The sequence below is a fragment of the Nelumbo lutea genome, chromosome 2 (assembly GCF_056320005.1).
Source record: "Nelumbo lutea isolate HS-2025 chromosome 2, American lotus-T2T, whole genome shotgun sequence".
Taxonomy (NCBI): Eukaryota; Viridiplantae; Streptophyta; class Magnoliopsida; order Proteales; family Nelumbonaceae; genus Nelumbo; species Nelumbo lutea.
Window position 1 is genome coordinate 61,522,243 of NC_142685.1, and position 13,050 is coordinate 61,535,292.

A 13,050-nucleotide genomic window follows, 5' to 3' on the forward strand; every position below is an offset into this window, starting at 1 on the left:
AACACTTATAGCATTAGCATCCATTTATCACTTATCTGTTCATCAAATAGATGTTAAAACTGCTTTCTTAAATGGTGATTTAAATGAAGAGGTTTACATGGAACAACCAGAAGGATTTGTTCTTCTTGGAAACGAGAAGAAATTCTGTAAACTGGTTAAATCACTATATGGATTAAAACAAGCACCTAAACAGTGGCATGAGAAATTTGATTTTTGCATTCTAGCTTTTGGTTTTAAACATAATAGTGCTGATAGATGCATCTACTCAAAATTCACTGAAAAGTATGGAGTAATTGTGTGTCTTTATGTGGATGATATGCTTATTGTGGGTACAAAAATGGTTGGCATAAATGAAACAAAAAACTACTTATCATCTGTTTTCAAGATGAAAGATTTAGAAGTAGATACCATCTTGGGAATAAAAGTTAAAAAGCATAGTATGGGCTATGCACTAAGCCAATCACATTATATTGAGAAAGTACTTGAGAAATTTAAGCATTTAGGTTTTAAAGAATATAGCACCCCATATGATTCTAGTATAAAACTAGTAGAAAATACTGGTAGAGCAATTGTACAACTTGAGTATGCTAATGCAGTAGGGAGCTTGATGTATGCTATGCTTTGTACCAGACCTGATATTGCATTTGCAGTAAGTAAACTCAGTCGGTTTACAAGTAATCCCGGTGTAGAGCACTGGAAGGCAATTGGGAGAGTTCTTGAGTATCTCAAGAGAACCCTGGAACTTGGCTTGTTTTATTGTGATTATCCAGCTATACTAGAAGGGTACACTGATGCAAGTTGGATTATTGGTAATGGAGATAACAAGTCCACATCTGGATGGATTTTTGTCCTTGGTGGGGGTGCAATCTCTTGGGCATCCAAGAGACAAATTTGTATATCTCACTCGACCATGGAATCCAAATTCATAGCCTTAGCGGCTGCTGGAAAAGAGGCTGAATGGATTAGGAATTTATTATTGGATATAAAACTTTGGCCTAGTCCTATGCCTCCAATTTCCATTTATTGTGATAGTGAGGCAGTTCTGTTAAGGGCCTACAGTGGTACCTACAATGGAAAGTTCAGACATATAAGTCTGAGACATGAATTTGTTAGGCAACTGATTCAAGATGGAATCATTACTATAACCTATGTGAGGTCAAGTAAAAACTTGGTTGATCCTCTTGCAGAGACTGAACATTTTTATGTGTATAGGTGTCTTCGGTCTATCTTGAGAGTAGTTGGTTTAAGGTCTTACCACCAATAACTTTGACAAGGCTCTGAGATAACTATACTAACAAGAGGTTTAAGTTGATAAACACCTTTTGTATGCATAACTGTGTCATAGTAGTTTGGATTGAGAGAGAACTATGTAATTGATCAATCAATGTGGGGGATTGTTGGATTATAATCTCATAAGAGATTAAATCCAATAGGTTTGATTGGTCAATTACATGAGAAATTGCACCTGTACACTTGTTTGAAAAAATCAAATTTTTCTCTTACAAAAACCCAGTTTTGAATTTGTCCCACATTGGAAAATTATATGTTTTGTTTTCAATATTTCAATAGGAGATGATTTACACTCCGTAAAATTAGTAGAGGAGAGTATGGGGATTCGATACCGCACAACGCACGTGCATGCGTGTGCGCGCGTGTGTGTGGCGCAATGAGGCGCTTTAGAGGTGCACTTTGTTCACATTTCGCGTGGCTTGCGATGGGCGGCTCTGGTTTTAGTACGTTGATGACCATTGATCACCATTGATGAGATCAACGGTCACGATTCGATCGGGTGTGATCAAGAGGTACAATTCAAAGTTAACAGTCACCAACTGTTAACAACTTTTTAAATAGACACAATGGTTGAAATTGTGACTGTTCAAGGTGTCTTCTCTAAACCAGTACTTACCTTTTCCTCATACATCTTCACAAGTTATTTAAGGAGCATGAGGCAGACTCCAAAAACACAATTTCGAAATTCACTATCTCTCTCTCAGTCCGGTCTGCTACAGTCTCACAGAAGGTTTCTTTGGAGACTCTTCAACTTTGCTGGTTGCAGATTCTCGCCCAAGGCTCTATTGTATCTTGGAAGCGAATTTGCCTGTAACCCAACAGCAAACTTAGTAAAACTGAGTGGGGGCAAATGATGTTTTAAAGACAGTGTCTTCAGACGCGCCTCAGAGTTTCTCCTCCTAAGTTACAGTGACCCCATCTTCCCCAACATCCACTCATTCCAACATATTGGGTTTGAGGGTCAATCAAATCAATCACCCATTTAAGGTTGGCGCCCATAGGCAAGTCAAATATCCACATATCTTCGCACTTCGCAGATGTCCATCTTGTCTCCGTTTGCATGCACTTTCTTTCAAAACATCCCTACCAGCCATCAAGCTCTACGAGCAATTCGATGGAGGCACTAAACTCCAAAAATTTTTATTTCTCTAGCCAACTTGGCGAGGAGAGCCAAATTAAAGGCATGTGGATGTCTGAACTCTAAACTACCACACAATTTGCTCTTACCAGCTGATCCAATTTATTTTCTTCCACCACATAGAGATTGTCCATGTAGGTTCAGCAGGTAGAGAATTTGTCATTGGGCCACGGCCCATGGGTCAATGGTCCGGCCGCCCCATTTGCCTGGTCAACTCCTCAAATAAAATTTGGAAAACAAAAAAAAAAAATTGAAAAAATATGTCAATTTTTTATAAGATATCTTGCCTAAGATAAACTTTAATCAATAAATATTATAGGTTACGACAATCACAAACACATGTATTTGGGGTAAATTTGACTCAAATTATTTGACAAAGTCATAATAACAATAAGAAGTTCAGATGAGAAAAGTAGGTCAGGGCTATTTCTATCATTTAAAATTATTAATGAGTGACAAAGACTTGACATGAGGGTAGTTGTTTACAACATCCAAAGCAAACTAGTAGGGATCCAATGAGGCATCCAAAAAATAGGGAGAATTGCCACAACGATAGCTAATTGTGTGTTGAGGGGATTTACTAGTCTTCAAACCAATGAACAAAGGCATTAATGGTTTTAAAATAACTTCCTCATATATGTAATGCCAGTGGGCGCCTTTAGTCATGTAAAAAAAAAAAAAGAATAAATTTTGATTGTCCTTGAATCCCCAAGAAGAGGAGAGAGAGAGAGAGCTGGGACACTAAAACTTGTTTGGGCACAAAAATTTCAAAAGGAGATCTAGTTGCTATCTCAAAGTATAAAAACATCATCAAAATTTTAAAGTTGACCTAATGGATACTATTAACCTAAAACTACACAACCCATTTAAATCTATCCAATGGGTGACTCACAGACTCAGCCCATCATTAAAAGGCAAAAGGTCAGTATAGGTGGATCGGTGAAATGGGTTGCCAATAAATTCCTACCTTTAATTACATTTATTTAATTATAAGAAGAAAAACTATGTAGAAGATTAGAGAGTGCCCAAAGTATCATATCGAATAATATCTGTTTGGTTTGTTGGAATAGGAGTCTAGAATCAGAACCAATCATTTGGTTGGGCGGAAAGGAATCTTATCATCTAGGGATGGATTTGAATTAAACTAAGGCAAATATCTGACTATTCAAGCTTGGTTCACCAAAAGAATATAAGGCTCTAGTTCAAATTCGAGCTAAAGACTTGAGCTTAATTTTAGCTCGACACAAAAGCTCATAAATGGGCCAATAGGGGGGCAACCAGTATATTTGGGGGGGAGGCTCCCCCAGGTCCCCTTGGCTTTGCCCCTGGTAGTGGCTAAGTCAAATAGGTCAATGGTTCAATCGCCCAAATCAGATAGTTTTTTTTTCTAGGTCAACAGTTTTGACCAAAAGATGGGTTTCATGCAAACTAGACTTAGAATCTTGACCAGATGATGGAATGATTCAATCATCCACGCCAATGACGGGTTGAAAACACTAATTCCAACTAATTCTGATTCCAATTTTGATTCTTATGTGAGTTAAACAAGCAGAGGAATAATGTATTCCAATTCCTATTCTATTCTAGTTCTGACTGTGAAACAATTGGGCCCTAATCGACCTAAAATATATTCTTGTCTTTACTTATATACATGCATAGCAAATGCGGGAAAAAAGAAAAAAAAAAAATAAGAAGAGAAATTTGAGGGATGACTAATGAAAATGTATAAGCTAAATTTATAACTTCTTAAATGTTTTTTTAAAGTAGATGAGAATCAATGCGGAATTTATTGCTTCCTAAAAGCCAAAGAGAAAGTGCTTCATTTATATTATAAAAAAAATGAGGGTCACTCAAATCAGTCATGCCTCTAGAAAGAAAACCTAAAACATATATACACATGGGAATATGTATGAAGTTTGTAAGCAGTCATAAATGCAAATCTATCTCTAACAGCCAAATCTACAAAACTTTGGTGCTGAAACTCTCTCTCTTTTGTCCACGTGGCATGCCTATGACTCGAAAGAGTGAAGGTCCTAGAAAAAAGAAAGACTGGGTCAGCTTTTATAGGGTGTTCCTCACGCCAACTTCACAGCACATTGCACGTGGGGAATACCCCTTGTATTTGTATATATTGTCATATTCATCGAGAGAAGAGCAAATCCCCCAGTCCCCAGAGAAAGCTTGGCTACTACGGTTTAAACTCTACTTTGGGGCCCTCACATTGCTATTTCACAAGAATTTTTATTTCTTTTTTTTTTTTAATTTTCTTATTATTTGCTTTAATGATTTTTTTTTTTTGGTAAACCCATTCTTTCCAAATAATGCTTTAAAAAGGCATAGGCATTTGAGGTGGACACAAGGAGGTGTGCCTCTGGGTGAGATGCATTTGAGGCCTCTAAGGCATATGACTCAAATGCTTTTTGCATGAAGTATATGTTTAGATATACCTCATGCATGTCTCATAAGAACAATCACATGATGCCTCTAAGGCTAATCTTCGCTTACCAACTAACCGATTGGCATCTTTCACCTTGTGATAGTAGCATTATTATGCCTCCACATTTTACAATTTTATTCTCAAACCTGAGCCTTGTGAAAAGCTTGGTCAAATAAACTCACTTAAGACATCTCTTACTTGTTGGATAAACGACATAAGCTCTTGCGGTTTAGGGTGAATAAAAGGTTCTAAACCTAAACAGATCAATCAAATCAAAATTAATAAGGGATGGATAGATTCAATTGATTTTCCCTAATCACCATAAAGACCTTTACCCAATGTTGGTCCCAACTCTCGGGGTGTTGGGACTTGGGAGGATGGGGACTGGACAAGGACCTACCCTCCAGCCTTTTTTAACATAAAGTGGCTCTCTTGGGCTGAAACCAGCATTCTGACGACACTAGTCAGCCTGGCCCTCTAATTACCCTTATAGGTGGGTTCTTGCCTTCTTGGTACCTAGATTACAAATGAATGTGGAGGACCATCTTATAAAGACAACTACCTCCTTAGAGTAATTGGATTTATCGATTTTTCTCTTAAATTAAGAATTAACTATGTTGATTTTGCAGCTAGATCTATGGAGTATGAAATTCCTGAGATCAAACTATGGGATAAATGGTGAATATATATTTGATTTGAACATAGACTGATATATATGCTGTAAATAATTCTACTCGTATATTTTGATATAAAAAAGTAAAACCGCAAGAGTGTAAACGTTGCACTCTAACACTGTAAGTGTTATACTTTATCCATGCAAGATTTATAGGCAAATGTCTCAGGGTGCAACGTTTACAGCTCAGAGTCTAAGATTTACAGACCTATAGTACGTTTGTAATACCAGTACCATGGTACATGTTTCTGTACCAGAAAATTTCTGATATTTCTATAAATGTTATTTTTCTTATTTACAAGGTATGGTATCGATTTAATGGTGATGGCTAATTGTGATGAAGTGTCAAACATAATACCAGTACCCGTGCTAAACACGGTGTCATTAGCTATCTAGCATATTTATTGATTCTGAGCTGTTTAGGGGCTACCCTGCCGGATTTCAAACGTTACAATATTCTCCTTTTTAAAATTCTACTACCCAAAAGTGATGATATGTGCACAGCATGGTTTTATTACAATAGATCTGACATACACCCATGAATCCTGACCATCCAAGTGCTGATATTTATGCGCAGTAGTGTTTGATGATTGGTTGGACGATCAGGATCAATGGGTATACATGATTTATTGCATGGTGAGCACACAGCCTTGTGCATGAGACTCCAGGCTGCCATTTCTTTTGAAAATATTGTTTTGTGCTTGACTGGTTTCTAGTTATAAATGGGCACCATTCAAGCGTGAAAGAATAGGACAGAAAGTAGAGAGAGAGAGAGAGAGAGAGAGAGGGAGGAAGGGAGGAAGGAGAAAAGAAACAAAAAGAATGGAGGGCATTCAGATCTTTGTCTGCAGTTGGGTTGTTGCTTGTCTGAGTGGCTTCTGCGTTTACCTCTATCATGTTCTCTGGTTGAGAACTGAAAAGCTACGAGAGAAGCTGAGGAAGCAAGGTTTCAGAGGTCCTCCTCCTTCTTTTCTCTGTGGGAACTTTTTGGAGATGAAGAGAATCGAGTCTATGGTGGCCATGTCTCCCAGAAAACAAGATGGCTGTCTAACAGACGACTATGCACCTTCACTCTTCCCTTATCTGGAGCTCTGGAGAAAGGAATATGGTATGATTCAGTTCCACTTTTATTTGATTTTCCTTTAGGCTCCAATTTGTCTTTTGCTTTGGCTTATTCTATTTATCTGTTGCTTCTCTCTACCATCTTATGGTTAGTAGTGGTTTGGGGCCCATCACATTTTGTCAGATTTATAAAGCCTTCTCAATTGGGGAAGGGTAAGCCTTCTGAATTGGGGGAGGGGGGCCCATATCCTACAATCTCTCTCTCTCTCTCTCAAGTGGAACAGTTATTTTGAACAGACTGGTCTCAGAAAAAATGTTATCTTTAGGAGGTTTAAACATTAATTTTGAGATTGAAATTGGTCAAATTTGAAATCCTTAGGGGAGGGGTGATGATGTTGCAAAATGGAAGAGGATCAAGCTCAAGACCGTCAAGCTTTTCCGATTCCCTAGACATAGATGCTGGGCTTTGATCCCTTGAAGTCAATTTGAAGCGACAAAAGCATGTGCTGCTGCATGTAGAATAGATAAATAAATTAAAGATGCACACACAATTTGCACTCTAGGCCGGCATGGGATGGGGGATTTTTAAGTTTCCACTACCCTTAGGGTTTATGGAAATCTACTCCTTTGACCTATAATTAAGGCCGTCGTCCTTGCATAAAAAATAGGAGAGAGAGTCAATGCTTGGTTCTCAGCAATAATAAAAATTCGAGTCTAAAGGCAGTCACTCCGGATCTGTTCCTCAGAGAGCGTTCTTCACACCAATTCCATAGCACATTCTAGTCGCATGTGAGGAATATTTCCTGTACTTGTGTGTTGTTATTTATGGGGAGATATTCTACTGTGCTATAGGTGAGTAAAAGGTTGGATCCCTATCCAGTTCACCTGACCCAGACCCTTCATTGCTGGGTTAAGTAGCAAGCTTCTCTATAAAAACAATCTAAGCCATCCATCATATAGGAATCCTTTGGGCTGGACACGTCGAATCAACATTTTTCGAGTAGGGCTGCCCTAGAAGAGCTTCTATATTTTTGCCACTTGGAGGGATGATATGGGCAATCCAACCTGCCCATCGAGTAGGGGACCTTCAGACTGGTCGCTTGTCCAATCTTCCAGTTTCTGCACATCAGCATGTGGTTCATCTTTTATTAGGGTTTAATTTCTGCAAATAATTTCAGCAGGTGAGAGTTTACAACTTGTCTGAGAAAAGAGGGGCTTACTCTGACCACACAGAAAAGGGTGTTTGGGCTCAAATTTGCCCCATTGATGGGGGGATGGCAAGAGCAACATCTGGGACCATTCTGGGCCCAAAACTAATTTGTCACATGAAAGATTCTTTGTTCATTAATAGGCTATAGCTACATGCATTGTAACTTTATGCCAGGCTCTCAGCATGTGGAAAGCAATAGATTTAATTAACAGACAAAGATGAATTGGCCCCAAGTCTGATCTGTTTTTGTAGTTAAAAGACTCTCTTTTAGCTTGTTGCCGTGGAAGAAAAATGGTTCAGGGTAGCTCGCCTTTTGATAATGATTGAATTGGCTTAATTGAATGAGTTATTACTTTGTTTTTTTTAATGAATAAGTCATTAAGTAGGTTGCGAGCTCGGGCTCCTCCATCACTGAATGACATCTGGGGCCACTATTATACCCCTAAATTTATCATTATGTGACTAACTTATTCACTAAGTAGCAGGCTTAAAAAAAATTACTAAAGAACAAATTGATAGGCCAGCCAATTCAGCTATCATCTGACTACCCATGGTTGCATGTCAACTTTTCAACAGTTGAACTCTGTACGCATTCCTCTGTCATTTCCCATTCAATTTTCCTGACATGCATAGTCATTTTCTGGGCAAAAGATCATAACACTCACTGGGTTACAGTTTTATCGGTTAATCAGCCAAGAGTTGTCAAAGAACCAAGGCTAAAAAAGGCTCATGGTTCGACAGTCTGGTCTGGACCAACGAAAGATCAGTGGGTTACAATTTTATCGGTTAATTAGCCGGTTGGATCATCCAACCTGTAAGAATTGTCAAATAATCGGGATTCAAGACCCAAAAATCTCACCGGTTCAACCATCCGGTCTGATCCGAGTCTGACAAAAGTTCTGTACATGGACCCGCAGAAATCAGTTTCAAGTTGTTACTGATGAATTAAAGAGTTTTTTTTTTTTTTGCAGGTTCAGCATTTATGTTTACAACAGGTAACGTTCAACATTTGTACATCAGTGATCCAAATCTGGTGAAGGAGATAAGCCTGTGCAAATCTTGGGATTTAGGGAAGCCCTCTTATGTGATTGAGCAACTTGGGCCTTTGCTGGGCCGTGGCGTTACACTGTCCAATGGACATCTGTGGGCCCACCAGCGAAAACTAATAGCATCGGAGTTCTTCATGGATAAAGTGAAGGTGAATTTGAATTCCTATTCGTTTAATTAATATGCATTTTCTTAACTTCTTGGGTCGGTGGGGTGTAACTTGGGCCGGCCTAAGTTGAGAATTTGGTGCATTTGGAAGGGCTCGGCCCAAATGTTCCAGGCCCAAAGCAATGGAAATTCTTGAAATCAGGAATTAGATTTCCACCCGTTAAGGTTATGTTTGGTTTGAAGGAAAAAGTAGGGAAAGGAAGGGAGAGGTAGTTTGTAATGGTCATTCGGGCCAGGTTGGGAAAGAGTATAAATACAAATCTGTACAGTACAAATACATACGAAATACAAGGTTTTGCACTATACATATCTGTATTTCTACTCCTTCCAAGCTGAGCCTCAGTCACAAATCAAAGACCATCAAGGTTTCAGTATCTAAACCTGGTTCAAGTCTGATCTGAATCTGATGAATAAAATTTGATCCAGGTTCAAATATGAAAGCATCAAATTTGGATATAATCCCCATCTGATCCATTTGTAGCCCTAATGCAAATTAAAAAACCATTGACTACAATTCAGGTCAGGTAGGGGTGCAACTTGAGCTGGGCCAACCAAACCCAACCCGATAAGTTAGGGTTGGTTTGGGTTGATAATTGGGTTAGGATAAGGGTTGATAATTGGGTTAGGATAAGGGTTGAAAAATGGGTTGATGCCTTAAGATGTTACACTTTTAATTGTATATTCCTGTATGCTAATTATGATACACATATTCATTCATGTAAGTATGCTTATGGGAGAAAAGGAGAGAGGATGGTGACAAGGGTGGTTTGTTATATATAAAATACTTGTTGAGAGCTTGTGATGCATGGGATTTATTAAGCAAACTAATATAAAATTAGCTATTTATACTAATTTAAAATTAATTTTAATTATTATAATGTGATTAAATATTTTTTTATTAATGATCAAAAAGTTATAAACAGACAAGCTTGGGAACCTTCATAAATACATTAATGTATATCAACTAGTTACTTGAAGAATTTCGGACGCTTCTGGTTGATTGGGTTTCTTTGCCCTAATTAAAGCCCTGAGGTGCAAACCATTCACCAAGGTTTCACATATCTTTCTTGACCCAGAAGTCTATTGATTTTTTTTTTTCTTTTCCAATTAACCAATTTGATTCATTGAAGAAATTGGGATTGAAATCTCTTGGCTGGAACCCTAGTTTTCTTCCTTTCTCATAAAGAAAAAACTTTAATTTCGTTGGTTACAATAATCAAATCTTAGGTAATGGAAAATGAGTTGGCTCCATGATTTTTCCTACTAACATAAATTAAACTTACAATTTGACTCAATGATTTTTTTTTTCACAGTATGAAATATTCACTCTTGGTGGGGTTTCAAATGCTCTCATAAACCTAATGATATATCATTTAACTTATGACACTTATACATGTAGGGAATGGTGGGACTAATGGTTGAGTCTACCCTGCCACTGTTGAAATTGTGGGAGGATTTGGTTGAAGCTGAGGGAGGGCTTGCAGACATTAGAATTGATGAGTACTTGAGAAACTTATCAGCAGATGTAATCTCAAGAACTTGTTTTGGGAGTTCTTATTCTGAGGGAAAGGAGATTTTTTCACTGCTTTGGAAGCTTCAAAAGACCATGTCTCGCACAACCATACTCATTAGGCTTCCAATTCTGAGGTATTGCTTCTAGGACATGAAACTGGTCAAGTTTGGAGTTCTTGTCAGCTCCAGCCCAGGCCCAGAAATGAAATTCTATGGTGGGCCCATGTATGGCCCAAAATCTATCCAGATCAACATTATAACAATTACAAGATGGTTTGTTAACTTTTTCTAAGAATTACAAAAGCATTTATCTGTATTTTTCCAGATATCTCCCAACCAGAAACAATAGAGAAGCTTGGAGGTTAGAGAAAGAGATTGAGAAATTGATTTTAGAGGTAGTAAGAAAACGTAGGGAACAAAATGTTGCATCTTCTGAGAAAGACCTATTCCAGATGATCCTTGAAGGTGTCTATGCTGATCAGCTTGGGCAAAAAACAGCCAATAGCTTGGTTGTAGATAACTGCAAGAACATATATGTCGCCGGCCATGAGACCGTCGCTTCTGCTGCTACATGGACCTTGATGCTACTTGCTTTACATCCGGAATGGCAGTCTCGAGCTCGCAAGGAGGCCATTGAGGTGCTTGGAGGTTGCCTGCCAAACGCTGATATGTTGCACAAGATGAAAATGGTATGTTTGCTTCTTTGTTATATGGCAGTTTCTATGGTGTTGGAAAGGTATGGTATCTGAAAAACTTTAACCAATTAGAGACTTCCACGAATTTGAATGAATACCAGTTGATTGGTTACCAATTGGGTGATACTAGTTGAGGAAAATTGACAACTAGCAGCTAAAAGTCTCTTGGGATCTGCTATCCACAAGTTGTTCTCACATTCCTACCCATCAAGCACCACCATCGTGTATTGGGAACATCTTCCCATGAATGACAAGGGAGATTTTGCCAATGCACAACTGTAATGTCTCATGGGTAGAGATGTGGGAACAGCTCGTGAGTAGAAGATCCGAGCCCACTAAGAGTCTGGATCTGCTACTCACAATGCTACCTACAACTACAAGGCATTCTACAGCTGCACATTGAGAGCATCTCAATTGAAATCCATGCGGAGATGTTCCCGATATGTGGCTGTAGTGTCTTGTCAGTACGTGTCAGTAGCAGATTTGAGCTCGACTAATAATAGGGCTGGTTCTGGGTCAGAAAGTCTCGGTCAGAACTGGGCTTAACGATTAGGAACCAGGTCTACCTGGACTTGACCCAACTAATTGACATCCCTAAAACTGCTTTTCTTTTAACTGATAACCAATTCATCACAACCACATGAACCCAATCTTGCAGCTGACAATGGTGATTCAAGAGGCACTGAGGCTGTTCCCTCCATCCTCACTGATTGCAAGGGAGGCCTTTGAAGAGATTCACTGGGATGAAGTCTGTATACCAAAAGGCGTCAACCTTTGGATCCCAATATCCACAGTGCATCGCATGCCGGAAATTTGGGGACCAGACTCAGATAGGTTTAAGCCAGAGAGGTTTGCTCATGGCATCTTTGGTGCCTGCAAGCTTCCACATATGTACATTCCATTTGGGCTTGGGCCTAGGGCATGTTTGGGTCAGAAATTTGCCATGGTTGAGTTGAAGATTCTTCTTTCTCTTATACTTTCTAAGTTCTCTTTCTCACTCTCTCCCAATTACATCCATTCTCCAGCATTCCGATTTGTTATACAGCCCCAATATGGAATGCCTCTCCTTGTACAAAGAGCATGATTTTAAAGAATTGAGTACATGTAGATAATATAAGGATCATAAGGGCTTTTGTAGTCATTTCTCAGTTTTCACAATTAAGTTTTGATTTCTTTTGGCTTAGCACAAGTCAAGAAAAATTCACGTTTCTGGTTAGACTAAGAAAATAAGTAGGTTTTTACTTGGAAAACAAAACATAATGATTGAAAAATATACATGTTGGAAGATATGAATAGAAAAGTCCAACCTCAGAAAAGTTACAAAGTTACAAATATTAGTCTTATGTTTGATGTGGTTCCATAGCTTATCCCCATATGGATATCTTATGCATAAACTTGGTTTGTTAATTGGTTCTTTAGGCTGTGTTTGGTTGCAATGCAAATAAATTTGCACTGATGCAAACCCATGGCAGTACAAATGATTTGAGTGTAAATTCTAACCTTTTTTTTTTTCAAATTTTAGCTTATTTTGTTTGATTGCAATACAAATGAAGTAAATTAAGACATAAAACAGAACAACGTAAAATCTAAAACAAAATTAAACAAGAATTTGCAATTTTTACATTTGCACTCCCATGCATTTGTACTAATGCAGATAAATTTGCACAACTGCAACCAAATACAACCTTAGGCTCCATTTGGAAGAATGCAAATAGAGTTCTAAAACAGATATGTAGAGTGCACTTCGGTCCATGTAAATGTGTATTTAGTTTTAAGTTGATAAATTCACTTTCTTTCCAAACAATTTTTAGTTGTAAT

The 13,050-nt window shown here is 38.2% G+C and overlaps 1 protein-coding gene across 1 annotated transcript; it reads left to right on the forward strand.

Annotated features, from left to right (window-relative positions):
* Positions 1–6,060: 6,060 nt before the first annotated feature.
* Positions 6,061–12,432, forward strand: LOC148871092 (cytochrome P450 714C2-like). Its single transcript, XM_088973428.1, has 5 exons — positions 6,061–6,646; positions 8,782–9,008; positions 10,425–10,672; positions 10,863–11,226; positions 11,891–12,432. Exons 1-5 carry the CDS (start codon positions 6,361–6,363, stop codon positions 12,314–12,316), a joined length of 1,551 nt encoding a protein of 516 aa, XP_088829554.1. The 5' UTR covers positions 6,061–6,360; the 3' UTR covers positions 12,317–12,432.
* Positions 12,433–13,050: the final 618 nt, after the last annotated feature.